At 29.2% G+C, this 13,177-nt stretch overlaps 1 protein-coding gene across 1 annotated transcript in view; it reads right to left on the bottom strand.

Moving 5' to 3' along the window:
- Nucleotides 1-13,177, bottom strand: part of LOC148939641 (uncharacterized) — a 363,231-nt gene that overhangs the window by 261,821 nt on the left and 88,233 nt on the right. Inside the window, exon 4 of the mRNA XM_089106934.1 lies at nt 1,653-1,813. Coding sequence (XP_088963060.1) covers nt 1,653-1,813 — 161 coding nt within the window. The remainder of the gene's footprint in view (nt 1-1,652; nt 1,814-13,177) is intronic.

Here is a 13,177-nt window from a genome sequence, read left to right as displayed (position 1 = left end):
CTTTAATTGACATACTTTTTCCATTCCCTTCAGAAAATTGTTTGATTCCAAGCTTCATTAAATAAAGAAAAAAAACAAGTTTTATCAAAGTAAGGAGCAGCATTAAAACTTAAAACGAATAGAAATTATTACGTATATGACGGGGGTCGCCCCCCTCCTCAAGACCTCACTCATCACGCTAGAATTTTCTGGCACTTAATTTCTGTTCGTTCTGGTATTAATGTTGCTCCTTCCTTTCAGTTGAAAAAACTAGTTTTTCTCTGACCGTTTTTTAAATAGCGCCAGGATACCTGGCTCCACCTCCGCGGAAAAATCCCCCTCCCCAAACATCCTCTGGACAATTCAATCCTGCCGAAAATTCACCCCGGACAATTACCCTTGACACCTCCACGCGAAGAATTGAATCGGTATAGAGAAAGCAAGAAATATAAAAAATTTCGTATATGAATTCTGGCAAATTCACCCAGTATAAAATTTCCTCTGAAAATTTCACCCCCTGGAAACTATCCTCTCCATTGAAAATTCTCCCAGCCGAAAATTTTTCCTCCCCTCCCCACCCGAAAAATGCATGCATACTTCCCAATAAAAAATAAACAATGGGCGAACTCAAAATTTTGATCCGACGATTTTGGGAAAGTGGCATGGGAGGGGGCCTAGTTGCACTCCAATTTTTTGTCTATACCTTAGTCATAGGCCTACCTTAGTCATTAGGCTATACCTTACCTTAGGCTTTACCTTAGTCATTTCGGTTTGGTTAGTCATTTCATCGGTTAAGTCATTTCTTCAGTTTAGTCATTTAATCGGTTTAGTCATTTCATCGGTTTAGTCATGTTTATTCAGTCATGTTTAGTCATTCGGTTTAGTCATTTGACTAAACCGATGAAATGACTAAACCAATGAAATGACTAAACTGAAGAAATGACTAAACCCATGAAATGACTAAACCGACTAAACCAAACCGAAATGACAAATGTATAGCCTACCGTAGTCATCGGTTTAGTCAAATGACTAAACCGAATGACTAAACATGACTGACTAAACATGGCTAAACCGATGAAATGACTACCAATTAAATGACTAAACTGAAGAAATGACTAAACCGACGAAATGACTAAACCGACCAAACTAAACCAAACCGAAATGACTAAGGTATAGCCCACCGTAGTCATCAGTTTAGTCATTTCATTGGTTTAGTCAAATGACTAAACCGAATGACTAAACATGACTAAACCGATGAAATGACTAAACCGATGACTACGGTAGGCTATACCTTAATGTGTGACTGCACCATCTAGTTTATTTATTAATGGTTTAAGTTTTTGTCGTTATACAAGGTCATATTTTGGCTTTAAACATATCATCTTATTTTATCTAGTATGGTGTTGGGATGACAAGGTCCCACCTTCCCAAAAGATGGGAAAGCCACACAATAATCGTACATTTACACCCAACGGTTCAGTCCTAAAGAAGGGTGCAGCGTTATGAACCTTAACATTTTAAGTTACACATAAAAATCTAGTCAGAAATCTCATGATTTGTGCAAAATTTTCTATAGTTTTTAACTACTCTTGTCTAAGAATCTATTATGCCCCCTTTCAGAATTGTCTTGTGTTTATATGCCTAGATAAAATTAAAAAAGAAATAAAACTTGCTTGTCCCTCCGTAATGTGTTTGACATCGACTTTGAGAAACCTCTGCGTCAATTCTTCTTCAACAACTGAATTAAGTTCTTCATCTTCTTCCTTAATTACTTTTTCCACTCCAGCATTTCCAGCTTCTTCTTTTATAATGTCCATTTCTGGCTTAATGGATTCTATAAATTTACAAAATTTTTTAGAATTTACAACTATAAAAATTACAATAAATAAAAATGATAATTAAAGAAAGAAAACTCTTTTATTAGAAATGATAAACTGTCATCAATGAATGGTACTAAAACTCATTGAAGTTTTTCAGAAGGCAGCCTGGCTAAGTCCACATTTAGGTTCTGGCGTAAAAACACGGAATTGACACTGACGTGCATATTCTACAAAAAGAAAGATATTACCAAAAAATATAAATATTTCCTTAGACCACACTGTTTTTCCATTTACAGAATTTAAGAGAGAAAAATGGGTATAATTAAAACAAAACAGTGAAACAAAAAAACAACTTTATATTAAATTAAACGCAACACACAAATAAAAAGAAAAACAAAATGCGTTTAATTTAATTTAACTCTTTTCCCCGTTGATAAAGGCTCCCGCTCCCCGATGTGAAGTCAAAATATTCGGATTTTTATTATTTGAAGTTTTTTGTTTCAATTATACCCGCTTTTTAATTAAATTAAATTATTTATTTAAATTATACCCGTTTTTTAAAATTAAATTAAATCATTTATTTAGACTCTCCCGTTTTTTAAATTAAATTATTTATTTAAATTATACCCGTTTTTTAAATTAAGTTAAACGGGTATCTAATTAATACCCGGTTTTTAAATTAAATTTTTATTTAAATTATACCCGCTTTTTTAATTTAAATTAAATTATTTATTTAAATTATGTCCGATTTTCCCTCTCTTAAATTCAGTTTACCAAAACATATTATCATTTTACAATGAACAATTGTTTCAGAGCCATACCCGTTTTTATACCCGTTTTTTAAGTAGGTGCTTTTTGACGAAACTTTCCACGGAGGAACTACCACAGCGTAAAATTTACCACAAATTCCTTATAAAAAATACCAATAAATGAATCAACCCAAATCGAACAGAAATTACAATCAATAATCGAGTCAAACTCAAAACGAGCAAAAATGAACATGAGTAGGGCTGATAACCCCTATGGCATCTCAAGACCAGAACATAATTTGCACTTTACTTAAAACAAAATATATTTTAAAAGTTGTCACCTTTTTTACTTATAATAAATAAAGAAGTAGATAAATAAATAAAGAAATAAATAAATAAATAATAAATAATGGGGAACTGTAAGCAATGAGAGGTGGTTTCCCATCCATTGTTGTAGTTTTGCTACATTATTTCTTAGAAACTCCCACAAAAACATTTTCTATTGTGTCACTGGCAGTCATAAACAAAGCTGAGTCACAAGGGCCCTATTAAACGCACAATGGCAGGTCCATTACAGAAAAGGGAGCGAAGATGTTACTTTTTTATCATTTGCTTTCAAAAAGCGGGGTGCCCATGGAAAGAATATTGTTTCGCTCGGAAGTTTGATAACCTTGTTATTTTTGAATTGCAGAACTTTGCGAGATAAACATAAAAGTGGCATCCAATAGCATCTTACTGTTATAATACCTTTTCCTAAAAATTTTTTGGAGGTGGTTAAATTAAAATCATTCTATCATTAATTGTATTAAATTAAGATAATTAACCGTTAGTTAAATTACATTGAATAATTAATGCCCAAACCATACCACAATCACACCCATTGATAAAGAAGCCCAGTTTTATTATCCACATGTGCATCTTCTTGATTATACTGTATCACTTGAATTACAGAAGAGAAATATTGAAATGGGTAGAAATTGGTTTGTAAAGACTATACTTTTCCTCTTAGTATAATTTATTTTTATAGTTTGCCAGTTTCGTAAATACAGGTAAAAGAAAAAATTCAAAGTTTCCATCTTTTCTAATTTCAAAAATTACGCCTTAAACCTTTACTTTGATTTGCCAATCATTGGCGCTGGAGCCACGCGTAATTTTAATATTACTCAAAAATGTGTGTTGGCTGATTTTTTTTTCTTGCTACTTGAAGTCTTGGTTTGTTGGTTTACGTAACCTTTTACAAGCTTGTTTCTGAGTGGGGAAACTCGTATATGAGGTAGTTTAATTTCTTCCTATATTGGGATACTACAAAAAAATTGGGGAACTGATTTATTTAAAAGCACAACTTTACCTCAAGTGAAAAATTTAACGACAAATTAGTTTTTGTGAAAAATAAAACAACAGAAAGATAACGTTTCAAATTTATGTCAACGAAAGTAGTAAGGCAATAGGCACCGCGAATTACACATGGAATTACACAAGCCTGAGGCATGAATATACAGTATAGTCTAACCTATACATTGACATACCAAGGACAGTGACATATTACTAAGAACGATACATGAGTTACCAGACGGGTTTCTGAGACAACACCCACTTTTTGGAACTAGGAGCGAGATTGTGTAACGCAATCAGACTGGTTTCGTTTCACGGGTTCATTAATAGAACAACTAATATTTTTGAAAAGGGTAATTACTTCTAAGTTCAATAACCAAATTAAACTTCCGATGGTTAAGAATACGTCACGGGTAATTAAAGAATGAGGAATGGGATGCTATAGTTAGAATGGTTTTAAGTTGAAAATAGTACTATTTGCGTAAAAATAACTCTATTCGCGAATTTTTTGCAAAAAGGTATTTGCGAAAAGGTATTCCGTTGGTTAAGAATGCGTAACGGGTAATTAAAGAATGAGGAATGGGATGCTATAGTTAGAATGGTTTTAAGTTGAAACTTGTGCTATTTACATAAAAATAACTCTATTTGTGAATTTTTTGCGAAAAGGTATTCCGTTGGTTAAGAATGCCTCACGGGTAATTAAAGAATGAGGAATGGGATGTTTGCATCAACAATACAAAGAATATGCTCAGATACGTAATAGCTTTGACGCCTACAAGATACATTGGTACAAGGTATTCAATAGCTTAATTGGTGTTAAATTATTTTGCGTAAAAGCTAACTCTAATTGCAAAAAAGGGTATAGCATTTGCAAATTGAACTGTATGAACGATATTAATTTTTGATTGAATTATAGGGATGTGAATGATCCTAATTAGCGATTGGATTGTATGAAGGTAAAAAAGGGCTAAACTGATTATCAGTTAAGGTAACCCCTCGGGGTTGTTAACTCAGCTTATTTATTATAAATTTGGAATACCATCTATCTATGAAAATGGTTAACAATGATAAAATGGTCTTGTGGCTTGACCTACCTTTACTTCTTCGATGTGCTCTGTGTAATACACAAGTGGTATTTGAACAGTTTTGTCAATTTAAAATAGAGTCTAACGTTATAGTATACTAAAAAGTTGATAGTAAGAGAGATGTATATGGCAAGAAAAGAATTTTAATAATGAAATTCAGAAAAACCCTTAGAAATCCTTACAAATCAAGTAGTGAGGTGTATATGACTATGAACCGTCGAGGATCATAAGCACCAACGACCCTAACCACCAGTGACCTTAACCCCTAAAGATCCCCTCACTCCAAAATCCAAGGGGGTCCCCTCCCCTCCAAAGGTTTGGCCCCGGCCTCCTATTTTTTTTAATTTTTTTAACTTTTTTTAACATGATATATTTTTTCAACTTTTTTTAGATCTCTTAGAATGACATATAACATACTTAAAGCATAAAAAAATCACATTTAATATTTTCCAAATTCAAAATGAGAATTATATAAAAATATTAGTCGTGACTTTTACTATTAGGAAAATAATGTTTGTAGAGACCATTTTTTTAAAGTTTCTTTCAACTTTTTTTTACATCTCAAAATCATATAAGAAAAATGGAATGAAACTTATGAATTAAATGTTAAAACATATTCTTATGCATAACCATACTCCTATTGATGAGGACTGATGGTTCTCATTCAATATTTTTTTATGAAAAACAAACTATTTTTTTTAACTAAATTTTTTTTGGACTTCGAAATTATTCGAATTTTTTTTAAAATTTATTTTTTCTAACATGCTATTTTTTACAACTTTTTTTTACATCTCGAAATCATACCAGACAAATAGAATGACACTATGATTAAAATTTTAAAACATATTATTATGTATAACCATACACATATTGATGAGGACTGATGATTCTCATTCAATATTCTTTCATGAGAAACAAACTGTTTTTTTAACTAAATTTTTTATGGGCTTTGAAATTATTCAACTTTTTTTACATCTCTAAATCATATCCGAAAAATAGAATGACACTTTTGATTAAAATTTTAAAACATTCTTGTGCATACCCATACAACTATTGATGAGGACTGAAGGTTGTAATTCAGTATTTTTTCAGGAAACACAAACTATTTTTTTTAACTAAATTTTTTTGGACTACGAAATTATTCAACGTTTTTTTAACATGTCATTTTTTATAACTTTTTTTTACATCTCTAAATCATATCAGAAAAATAGACTGACACATTTGATTTAAATTTTAAAAAATATTAATGTACATACAAATGCTCTTATTGATGAGGACTGATTGTTCTCATTCAATTTTTTCATGAAAAAAAAACTATTTTTTTTAACTAAATTTTTTCTGCATTAATATTATTCGACTTTTTTTTACATCTCTCAATCATATAAGAAAAATTGAATGACACTTTTGATTTAAATTTTAAAGCATATTCTTATGCATACCCATACTCCTATTGATGAGGACTGATGGTTCTCATTCAATTTTTTCATGAAAAACAAACTATTTTTTTTAACTAATTTTTTTTTTGACTTAGAAATTATTCAACTTTTTTTTTACATCTCTAAATCATATCAGAAAAATAGAATGACGCTTTTGATTTAAATTTTAAAACATATTCTTGTGCATACCCATACTCCTATTGATGAGGACTGATGGTTCTCATTCAATATTTTTTCATGAAAAACAAACTTTTTTTAACTAAATTTTTTTTGGACTTCGAAATTATTAAAAAAAATTGTAACATGATATTTTTTTCAACATTTTTTTTACATCTCTTAGAATAACATGAAACATACTTAAAACATAAAAAATTCACATTTAATTGGAATAAGCAAACACCCGCCCAGACACACCGGCAAAAAGAGTGAGAGAGACAAAAACACATACAAATAGAGAAAATCTAAGTATCAGCGCAAATAAATTATTTGTCAATGTCTTTTTGACAGATACATTTGATAGCACTGATCATATCTAAGTATCATAGTGAATAAATTCTCTATCAACTTATTTGTCGGGTACATCGGATAACATTCAAAATATCTTAAGAATAATAGTGAATAAATTCCTTATCAACGTGATGTGTCAGATATGCTCGATAAAATAGAGAAAATCTAAGTATCAGAGTGAATAAATGCTTTATCAATGTCCATTGACAGATACGTTTTTTGATAACACTGTCATAATTCAAGTATTGAATTGAACAAATTCTTTATTAAAATTCTTTATCGATATCATTTGTCAGATACGTCAGATAACGTTGAAAAAATCTATTTATTATAATGAATAAATTCTTTATCATCATCCGTTGTTGGATATGTCATTATGAAAAAAAAAATGTAAGTAAGTAACAAACTCTTTCTTGAATTCACTTCTTGGATACACAATACAGAAATTTAATTCAGGAAATTATGAAAAAAATGAACAAATTCTTTATTAACATTCTTTTAACATTCGATTGAATTCGCTTCCTGGACAGACAATACACCAATTTCACAAAATCTAAGTATCAGAGTGATTAAATTCTATATCAACATCCTTTTCTCGGATACATAGGATAAAATTGACAAATTCTAAGTGTTAGAGTGAATAAATTTTTTTTTATCTACATCCTTTGCCAGATATATCGGATAAAATTGACAAAATCTAAGTGTCAGAGTGAATAAAAATTGTTTCTTATCAACATCCTTTGTCAGATAAATTGATTAAAATTGACAAAATGTAAATATCAGAGTGAATAAATACTTTATCAACATCCTTTATCGGATATGTTGGATAAAATTGACAAAAGCTAAGTGTCAGAGTGAATAAGCTAAGTGTCTACATCTTTTGTCAGATACAACGAATATAATTGACAAAATCTAAATATCAGAGTGAATAAATGCTTTATGAGCATTCTTTGTCGGATATGTTGGATAAAATTGACAAAATCTTAAGTGTCAGAGTGAAAAAATTTTTTTATCAAAATCTTTTGTCAGATACATCAAATATAATTGACAAAATCTAAGTATCAGAGTGAATAAATGCTTTATCAGCATCATTTGTCGGATATCTCGGATAAAATCTAAGTATCAGAGTGATTAAATTCTATATTAACAACCCTTTCTCGGATACATGGGATAAAATTGACAAAATCTAAGTATCAGAGTGAATAATTTTCTTATCAACATCCTTTATCAGTTAAAACGATTATAATTGACAAAATCAAAATCTAAGCATTATGAAAAATTGTAAGTAAGTAAGTATCAAACTCTGTCTTGAAATCACCTCTTGGATAAACAATACAGAAATTTATTTCAGGAAATTATGAAAAAATTGAACAAATTCTGTATTAACATTCTTCATCGATTGAATTCACTTCCATCAACATCCTTTTTCAGATACATCGAATAAAATTGACAAAATGTAAATATCAGAGTGAATAAATACTTTATCAACATCCTTTATCGGATATGTCAGATAAAATTGACAAAATCTAGGTATCAGAGTGAATAATTTTTTTTACCAACATCTTTTGTCAGATACATCAAATATAATTGACAAAATCTAAGTATTAGTGTATAAATGCTTTATCAGCGTCCTTTGTCGGATAGCTCGGATAAAATCTAAGTATCAGAGTGATTAAATTCTATATCAACACCCCTTTCTCTGATAAATGGGATAAAATTGACAAAATCTAAGTATCAGAGTGAGTAATTTTTTTTATCAACATCTTTTATCAGTCAAAACGAATATAACTAACAAAATAAAAATCTAAGTATTGTGAAAAAATTGTAAGTAACTAAGGAACAAACTCTTTCTTGAATTTACTGCTAGGATGCACACTGCAGAAATTTAATTCAGGGAATTAGGAAACAAATTGAACAAATTCTTTATTAACGTTCTTTATCGATTGAATTTCGCTTCCGTAAACATCCTTTGTCAGATACATCGAATAAAATTGACAAAATGTGAATATCAGAGTGAATAAATACTTTATCAACATCCTTTATCGGATATGTCAGATAAAATTGACAAAATTTAAGTATCAGAGTGATTAAAATCTAAGTATCAGAGTGATTAAATTCCATATCAACATCCCTTTCTCGGATACATGGGATAAAATTGACAAAACCTAGGTATCAGAGTGAATAAATGCTTTATCAACATCATTTGTCGGATATAACGGATAAAATTGACAAAATCTAAGTATCAGATTGATTAAATTCTATATCAACATCCATTTCTCGAATACAGGGGATAAAATTGACAAAAGCTAAGTGTCAGAGTGAATTTTTTTTATCAACATCTGTACATCTGTACGTTGTATCAACATCAACGAATATAATTGACAAAATCTAAATATCAGAGTGAATAAATACTTTATCAGAATCCTTTGTCGGATATGTTGGATAAAATTGACATAATCTAAGTGTCAGAGTGAATAATTTTTTTTTATCAACATCTATTGTCAGATACATCAAATATAATTGACAAAATCTAAGTATCAGAGTGAATAAATGCTTTATCAGCATCCTTTGTCGGATATCTCGGATAAAATCTAAGTATCAGGGTGAATTATTTTTTTCATCAACATCTTTTATCAGTTACAACGAATAACTAATATAATTGATAAAATCTAAATATCAGAGTGAATAAATGCTTTATCAGCATCCTTTGTCGGATATGTTGGATAAAATTGACAAAATCTAAGTGTTAGAGTGAATAATTTTTTTTATCAACCTCCTCTGTCAGATACATCGGATAAAAATGACAAAATCTAAGTAACAGATTGAATAAATGCTTTATCAACATCATTTGTCGAATCTGTCGGATAAAATTGACAAAACCTAAGTATCAGAATGAATAAATTCATTATCAACATCCTTTGTCGGATATGTCAGATAAAATTGACAAAATCGATGTATTAGATTGAAAAAATGTTTCATCAATGTACCTTTCTCGGATAAATGGAATAAAATTGACACAATCTAAATACCAGAGTGAAGTAATTAATTATCGACATCGCTTTTCGGATATGTCGGATAAAATTGATAAAATATATGCATCAGAATTAATAAATTCTATATCAAGATCCCTTTCTCGGAAACATGTGACAAAATTGACAAAATCCAACTATCAGAGTGAATAAATGCTATATCAACATCCTTTAAATGCATTATCAACTTCATTTGTCGGGTATATCGGATAAAATTCACAAAATCTAAGTATCAGATTGATTAAATTCTATATAAACATCCCTTTCTCGAATAATCTAAGTATCAGATTGAATAAATGCTTCATCAACATCATTTGTCGGATATGTCGGATAAAAATGACATAATCTAAGTATCAGAGTGAATAAATTCATTATCAACATCCTTTGTCAGATATGTCGAATAAAACTGACAAAATCTAATTATCAGAGTGATTAAATCCTATATCAACATCCCTTTCTCGGAACATGGGATAAAATTGGCAAAATCTAAGTATCAGGCTGAAAAAATGCGATATCAACATCATTCAAATGCATTATCAACATCATATGTAAGATATATCGAATACAATTGACAAATCATAATTATCAGAATGAATAAATTTATTTTCAAACTTTTTGTCAGATACATCAGATAACAGTCATAAAATCAAAGTTCTAGTGATTTTGACTTCATGCGTCGTTACTTTGAATTTAGGTTAGACCGGTTATAGATGGCAGCACACCCGGTCAGACACACAGTCATAGTTAGAGAGATATGCCAAAAGTTAAGTTAATTCAGGTTCACTTAGAGTGGCCCCAATCTAAGTGAACCTGAATTAACCTAAATTTTTGCATCTCTCTTTGCATATCTAACTTTTTGCATAACTTTTTGCATATCGCATAACACTTATATTTTGTCAATTTTATCCGACAAAGGCTGTTGATAAAGCATTTATTCACTCTGGTACTTAGATTTTGTCTTTTTTATCCGATGTATCTGACAAAAGATGATGATAAAAAAAATTTATTCACTCTGACACTTAGATTTTGTCAACTATATTCGTTGTATCTTACAAAAGAAGTTGATAAAAAAATTATTCACTTTGACACTTAGCTTTTGTCAATTTTATCCCATGTATTAGAGAAATGGATGTTGATATAGAATTTAATCACTATGATACTTAAATTTTGTGAAATTGCTGTATTTGTCCAGGAAGCAATTTCAATTGATAAAAAATGTTAATAAAGAATTTGTTCAATTTTTTCATAGTTTCCTGAATTAGATTTCTGTATTGTGTATCCAAGAAGTGAATTCAAGAAAGAGTTTGTTACTTTCTTACTTACAATTCTTTCATAATGACATATCCTACAACGGATGATGATAAGGAATTTATTCATTCTAATAAATAGATTTTGTCAATTTTATCCGACGTATCTGACAAATGACATCAATAAAGAATTTTAATAAAGAATTTGTTCAATTCGATACTTGAATTAAGTCAGTGTTATCAAACGTATCTGTAAAAGGACATTGATAAAGAATTTATTCTTTCTGATACTAAGAAGTATCAGAAAGAATTTATAGTGAAAATTTATCAGTGATAAAGAATTTATCAAGCATATCTGACAAAGCATGTTGATAAAGAATTTATTCACTCTGAAACTTAGATTTTGTGAATGTTATCTGATGTACCAGACAAAGAAGTTGATAGAGAATTTATTCACTATGATACTTAGATATGGTCAGTGTTATCAAACATATCTGTCAAAAAGACATTGACAAAGAATTTATTCACTCTGATACTTAGATTTTCTCTATTTGTATGGGTTTTTCTCTCTCTCACTCTTTTTGCCTGTGTGTCTGGGCGGGTGTTTGCTTATTCCAATTAAATGTGAATTTTTTGTCTTTTAAGTATGTTTCATGTCATTCTAAGAGATGTAAAAAAAACTTGAAAAAAAATAATAAAATTGAATGATTTCGAAGTCAAAAAAAAAAAATTTATTTAAAAAAAATATTTTGTTTTTCATTAAAAAATATTGAATGAGAACCGTCAGTCCTCATCAATAGGAGTATGAGTATGCACAAGAATATGTTTTAAAATTTAAACCTAAAGCGTCATTCTATTTTTCTGATATGATTTAGATGTAAAAAAAAGTTGAATAATTTCGAAGTCCAAAAAAATTTAGTTCGAAAAAAAAGTTTCTTTTTCATGAAAAAATATTGAATGAGAACCATCAGTCCACATCAATAGGAGTATGGGAATGCACAAGAATATATTTTAAAATTTAAATCAAAAGTGTCATTCTATTTTTCTGATATGATTTAGATTTAAAAAAAAAGTTGAAAAAATTACATGTTAAAAAAATTAAAAAATATAAAAAAGTTGAATAATTTCGAAGTCCAAAAAAAATTAGTTTAAAAAAATAGTTTGTTTTTCATGAAAAAATATTGAATGAGAACCATCAGTCCTCATCAATAGGAGTATGGGTATGCACAAGAATATGTTTTAAAATTTAAATCAAAAGTGTCATTCTATTTTTCTAATATGATTTAGAGATGTAAAAAAAAAGTTGAATAATTTCGAAGTCCAAAAAAAAATTTAGTTCAAAAACAATAGTTTGTTTTTCATGAAAAAATATTGAATGAGAACCCTCAGTCCTCATCAATAGGAGTATGGGTATACACAAGAATATGTATCAAGTGTCATTCTATTTTTCTGATATGATTTAGAGATGTAAAAAAAAGTTGAAAAAAATACCATGTTAGAAAAAATGAAAAAAAGTTGAATAATTTCGAAGTCCGATAAAATTAGTTAAAAAAAAATAGTTTGTTTTTCATAAAAAAATATTGAATGAGAAACCTCAGTCCTCGTCAATAAGAGTATGGGTATGCACAAGAATATGTTTTAAAATTTAAATAAAAAGTGTAATTCTATTTTTCTGATAAAATTTAGATATAAAAAAAAAGTTGAAAAAAATGTAAAAAAAAATGGTCACTACAAAAATTATTTTTCTAATAGTAAAAGTCACGACTAACATTTTTATATCATTCTCGTTTTGAATTTTGAAAATATTAAATGTGATTTTTTTTATGTTTTAAGTATGTTACATGTCATTCTAAGAGATATAAAAAAGTAAAAAAAAAATATATTAAAAAAAATAAAAAAAAATAGGGGGGAGGGGGCCAAAATGTTGTAGTGGAGGGGGCCCCCTTGGAATTTGGGGGTAGGGGACCTTTGGGGGTTGAGGTCCCTGGTGGTT

Source organism: Artemia sp. Qi Xiang Cuo, chromosome 21 (genome assembly GCF_049724085.1).
Source record: "Artemia sp. Qi Xiang Cuo chromosome 21, ASM4972408v1, whole genome shotgun sequence".
Taxonomy (NCBI): domain Eukaryota; kingdom Metazoa; phylum Arthropoda; class Branchiopoda; order Anostraca; family Artemiidae; genus Artemia; species Artemia sp. Qi Xiang Cuo.
The sequence above is the reverse complement of the archived record's forward strand: the minus strand, read 5'-3'. Positions and strand labels throughout refer to the sequence as shown.